Source organism: Podarcis raffonei, chromosome 13 (genome assembly GCF_027172205.1).
Source record: "Podarcis raffonei isolate rPodRaf1 chromosome 13, rPodRaf1.pri, whole genome shotgun sequence".
In the NCBI taxonomy this organism is placed as follows: Eukaryota; Metazoa; Chordata; class Lepidosauria; order Squamata; family Lacertidae; genus Podarcis; species Podarcis raffonei.
Window position 1 is genome coordinate 30498680 of NC_070614.1, and position 6000 is coordinate 30504679.

Consider the following 6000-nt stretch of genomic DNA (forward strand, 5'->3'; position numbering starts at 1 on the left):
TGACAGCAGGATGCTGAGTTATATGGACCCTTGGTCGGAGTTCCTTTCCCTAGCCATAGTCCAAGAGTTGGACACTAGAGGGCAGGGACAGCGGCTCAGGGTCTGAAGGCATGACCCTGTTATTTCCCACAACCGAGTTGCATAAAACCTCCAAAGGGCTACTGTGTCATAGATAATAGTGTCAATGTTAAATATGGCCCTTGGATTACTGGGCATATCTAGGCACAATTTATAGTGCTGCTATTGAACTCTGAAAGCCATCTACAGGTTGAGGAAGGCCAATATGCTAACAGATAAATGTACTCAGGTCTTAAGAATCAGCATAAGAGATCCTGCTCATAAACCCAAGATCAAGATAAATGAATTTACTGGGATTAAGAGACAGGGCCTGCTTTATTGTCAACTCATTTTGGAGCAACTTTGACTCAACATGGTATAGTTAAGAGTGTTGTCCCTGGGAGACCAATTCCCACTGTTGCTCATTTTAACTTGATACAGCCTTACTTTTTAAACTGACTGTGTATGAGTATATGAACTTGCTTGTGGGTATGTTTTTGTTTTTACATTTAAATTTTACTTAAACTCATTAAAAAGATATACAAAAGTTTATACCCAGCACAAAGTATTTTTTTAAAAAATAAACCAGAACAAAAAAATCCTAATCTAAAAAGAAACCATTCCTCAACAAGAGGGAATATATCTTTCCATAACTTGCTTCTTTTTCCATTGTTGATTCCATTTGTTTGTTTCTTTTAAATAATTCCTTTACCTTACAATAAGTCTTCTTAAGGCTCCTTTTACTTCTTGATTTCTGAGTGTGTAGATTAGTGGGTTTAACATGGGAGTCACAGTTCCATAGAAGAGAGAAATTGCCTTATCCAGTTCATTTGTGGTTTTAGTTTGAGGTCGGATATATGAAAATATAGCAGTTCCAAAGAAAATGGTTACCACAGTCAAATGGGATGCACATGTGGAAAAAGCCTTTAGTCTCCCATCTGATGAATGGATTCTCAGAACTGCCACAATAATGCATAAATATGAGAAAAGGATAAAGGCAAAGGGAGCAAGCAATGTGAGGGATCCAATGAAGAACATAAGCAGTTGCCTCATGGAGGTATCTGAGCAAGCAAGCTTCATAACAGCTATGAGTTCACATGTGAAATGATTGATCACATTTCTCCCACAAAAGCGAGCTGGCAGGGCATAATTGGGAATAACTCCTAAAAAAAAGGCACTTGACCATGTCCCAGCTGCTAACTGAATGCACAATCTCTTGTTCATGATTAACATGTAATGTAGTGGGCTGGAAATGGCTATAAGTCTGTCGTAAGCCATAACAGCCAACAGGAAGCATTCAGTCGTTCCTAACCAGACACCATTGTTCATTTGCAAGTAACACATCGTAAAGGACATGGTGGGTTTGTCCACCAGGAGATTTGCAATGGCCTGTGGGATGGAAGATGTTGAATATCCAATGTCAAGGAAGGACAGATTACCAAGGAAAAAGTACATGGGGTTGTGGAGTCGAGGATCAGCAATGGTGCCCAAAATAATAAGAACATTTCCCGCAATGGTTATGGAGTAGACAACTGTCAGGAAAGCAATTAATCCCATTCTTGTCTTTGGTCGACCAGAATAGCCGATGAGGACAAATTCAGTCACTGCAGTCTCATTTTCCTCTTCCATATCCTAAATGAAATATTCAATGACACTGAGAATGGGATTTTCTAAAGAAAGGACATAACCAGCTTGCTAGTCAATAGTATTCAGGTATTTCAGTCATTAACACACTCTAACATGCTAAAAAAATCACAATCCCACTAACATCAGAGATCACTAGGACTTGTGAAGGTAAATTCATATAGGATTGCATCCAACAACATGTCTAATCTTAAGTAAAGAAATACTGAATTCAATCAGATATACTAAGTTTATTTGGAGGTTATCAAACAAATACGATTTGTGTCACTGCATTTTGTGTGTGCTTACAATGGATCCCCAATCCAATAAATCTGAGTGAATTAATTGTTTTTAAATTTTTCTTTTCTTTTGTTTATGCTTCCCAAAAAAATTAACAAGATGAATACATTATTCAAGTTTATGTTCTCATTTAAAAAGAGATGGCTGCTCATTCAATACATATAGAAATATACTTTTAAAATAGACAGTGAATACCTTCAAATGCCTTTGACCTTCAAAACATTTTTGATGTCCTTCATCAGCATTTGTTACTAAAATTAGAATTGACATTTTTTAACCACTGGTCTTCACCTGGTGGATCATGATCCATTCATGGGTCACAGCCAAACACAAGATGGTCTTCCAGAGGAGTCTTTCAGATATGGAAGGTAAAAAAAAAATAAGAAGCTGGCTGAAAAATTAATATTTGAGATAAAGTGGATCCTGAGTCTGAAAAGGTTTTATAACATTATGGGATAAAGGATTGCCTTAATAAAGTATCAATTTCTGATCCTTGGAGAGTTTCAAAATGTTCTAAGTAGAGAGAAGGACAGTGCAGAAGGTAGTGGGTATATGTTTTGTTCATATCTGGGGGGAAAGAGCCCTTCTCTCAGGTTTTTTCCTTAGTTAGTTTATATTTTTAAATACACATCCTTATTCTGCATTTCCTTGGGTACATAGTCCCAGGAGCCTCATTGATTCAGCAGCCTCAAAAACACTCTCTTGCAATGCAGAATTGAATCTGTACCTGCTCATATTGTAAAGAAAAAGAAAGGAATCTGGTGCATTTTATGTGGGGGTGGTCCATAACACACCAGTAGAGTACATTGTACACGAAATATTTCCCAACAACTCCGGGTAGGGTTGCAAATTTCCCTGCCTGAAATCCTGGAAAGCTGACATGGACATACTTATTCCTAAAAATGTTTACCTTTGACATGTCAACTAGATTTGCAAGAATCTTTTATTAGCAATATTAACACAACAGGTGCAGATAAAACCTTGCTCCCTGCCTAAAATAGATTTTTCAATAGTTGTAGAATCATTCATCCACTTTAAATGTGGTGCCTTTCCCCTTCCCACACATCTTCTTAATGCTCCTTTTACTTCCTGATTTCTGAGTGTGTAGATGAGGGGGTTTAACATGGGTGTCAGTACCCCACAGAAAAAAGAAATGGTTTTATCAAGCTCTCGTGTGTCTTTACTTTGAGGTTTGAGGAATGGAAATATAGCAGTACCGAAAAAAATGCTTACCACAGTCAGGTGGGAAAAGCCAGCTTGAGAAAGCCTTCTACCTGCCACCTGATGAATGAATTATTAGCATGACCATTATAATGCACAAGTATGAGAAAAGGATAAAGGCAAAGGGGCCAAGAAATGTGAGAATCCCAGTTAAGAACATTAGCAGTTAGTTCAAAGAGGTATCTGGTCAGGTAAGCTTTAGAACTGCTTTCACTTCACATGTCACATGGTTAATTATGTTGTTTCTGCAAAAGTGAGTTGGCATTGCATACATTGGTGACTACCCCTAAAAATACACCACTGCTCCATGTTCCAGCAGCTAACTGAATACAACATCTCTTGCTCATGATTTGCATGTAGTGCAGTGGACTGGAAATGGCTATATACTGGTCATAAACCACGATGGCCAAGAGGAAGCATTCAGTCATACCTAACGAGACACCACCGTTCATATGCAAGTAACACTGCAAATGGTGGGTTTGTCCACCAGAAGATTCACATTCTTACTTGAACAGCTTTCTGGGGGGTGGATCACATACTACTGGTGGTGAGAGCAAAGGTAAAAGCAGTTGGGCTCAGAGGCAAAAAGTGTGGGGAGCAACATACAAAAAACAGCCTTTCTCCTATAGGCTGCGTTTCTGCCATGAAAAAATCAAAGGCTTATACATGCATAGCTCTTTCTTCCATCAAAGCTAGCAGTTGAAGAATACATTCATGCACTTGAGGAGAAAGATCATTATGGGGTGTGGCATGGTGAGAGTCCCAAACACATGTAGACTCTCCATGGTTAGAGGCTTCGGAATACCAGTTGCTGGAAAATGCAGGAGGAGAGAGTACACTTGTGCCCAGGTTCTGCTTGGGGATTTCCCATGAGCTGGCCACTGTGACAGCAGGATGCTGAGTTATATGGACCCTTGGTCGGAGTTCCTTTCCCTAGTCATAGTCCAAGAGTTGGACACTAGAGGGCAGGGACAGCGGCTCAGGGTCTGAAGGCATGACCCTGTTATTTCCCACAACCGAGTTGCATAAAGCCTCCAAAGGGCTACTGTGTCATAGATAATAGTGTCAATGTTAAATATGGTGCTTGGTTTATTGGGTGAATCTAGGCACAATTGAAAGTGCTGCTATTGAACTTTAAAAGCCATCTACAGGTTGAGGAAGGCCAATATGCCAACAGATAAATGTACTCAGATAAATGTACTCATAGGCCCAAGATCAAGATAAATGAATTTACTGGGATTAATAGACAAGGCCTTCTTTATTGTCATTTACCAATTTACACTGTTGCTCACTTTAAGTTGTTACATCCTTACTTTTTTAAACTGACTGTGTATGAGTATAGGAACCTGCTTGTGTATTCGTTTTTGTTTTTACATTTTATTTTTACTGATACTCATCAAAAGATATGATAAAGTTTATACCCAGCACAAAGTATCTTTTTAAAATAAACCAGAATAAAGGGGGGTGGGGGAATTAGTCTAAAAAGAATCAGGAGCAAAGAGAAGGAAGGAGGATAGGGCGATGGAAGAAAGGAAAAGAAAGGAAAAATATAAGGGGGAGTAAAAGGGGGGATTATAAGTAAAAGTTGAAAAGACTTTTGATTCTCTGTAAGCTAAATATAATTAGTTGTTCAAAGTATTCACTCAAATAGACATCAAACTATTTTATTTTCTATAAAACACTATTTTTTTTCAATCTTCAAATCCAGTTACTAAAGGTTCATCTTCTCTTTCATGCAAAATGTGCATAAGAAGTTTCCAATCAATTATAAAAGTCTATAATGATTTTTCCTGATTAAACATGTTAAGTTTGTTATCTGAGCTAAGTCCAATAACTTTATCAACCATTTCTCAATAGGAAGGACTATATCTTTCCACAACTTCCTTGTTTTTTCCATTGTTGATTCCATTTGTTTGATTCTTTTAAATAATTCCTTTACCTTACCATAAGCCTTCTTAAGGCTCCTTTTACTTCTTGATTTCTGAGTGTGTAGATTAGTGGGTTTAACATGGGAGTCACAGTTCCATAGAAGAGAGAAATCGCCTTATCCAGTTCATGTGTGGTTTTAGTTTGAGGTCGGATATATGAGAATATAGCAGTGCCATAGAAAATGGTTACCACAGTCAAATGGGACGCACATGTGGAAAAAGCCTTTAGTCTCCCATCTGATGAATGGATTCTCAGAACTGCCACAATAATGCGTAAATATGAGAAAAGGATAAAGGCAAAAGGAACAAGCAATGTGAGGGATCCAGAGAAGAACATAAGCAGTTGGCTCATGGAGGTATCTGAGCAAACAAGCTTCATAACAGCTATGAGTTCACATGTGAAATGATTGATCACATTTCTCCCACAAAAGCGAGCTGGCATGGCATAAATGGGAATAACCCCTAAAAAAAAGGCACTTGACCACGTCCCAGCTGCTAACTGAATGCACAATCTCTTGTTCATAATCAGCATGTAATGTAGTGGGCTGGAAATGGCTATAAGCCTGTCATAAGCCATGACAGCCAACAGGAAGCATTCAGTCGTTCCTAACCAGACACCACTGCTCATTTGCAAGTAACACATCGCAAAAGACATGACAGGTTTGTCCACCAGAAGATTTGCAATGGCCTGTGGGATGGAAGTTGTTGAATATCCAATGTCAAGGAAGGACAGATTACCAAGGAAAAAGTACATGGGGTTGTGGAGTCGAGGATCAGCAATGGTGCCCAAAATAATAAGAACATTTCCCGCAATGGTTATGGAGTAGACAACTGTCAGGAATGCTATTAATCCCATCCTTGTCTTTGGTCG

General features: G+C 38.6%; 2 protein-coding genes across 2 annotated transcripts; both read right to left on the minus strand.

The window, feature by feature from the left end:
* Positions 1-765: 765 nt before the first annotated feature.
* Positions 766-1671, minus strand: LOC128400445 (olfactory receptor 13H1-like). Its single transcript, XM_053362634.1, has one exon. The coding sequence runs from the start codon at positions 1612-1614 to the stop codon at positions 766-768; it is 849 nt and encodes a 282-aa protein (XP_053218609.1). The 5' UTR covers positions 1615-1671.
* Positions 1672-5136: 3465 nt separating this feature from the next.
* On the minus strand, positions 5137-6000 carry LOC128399383 (olfactory receptor 13H1-like). The gene has a single exon (XM_053360767.1). It carries the CDS (start codon positions 5983-5985, stop codon positions 5137-5139), a length of 849 nt encoding a protein of 282 aa, XP_053216742.1. The 5' UTR covers positions 5986-6000.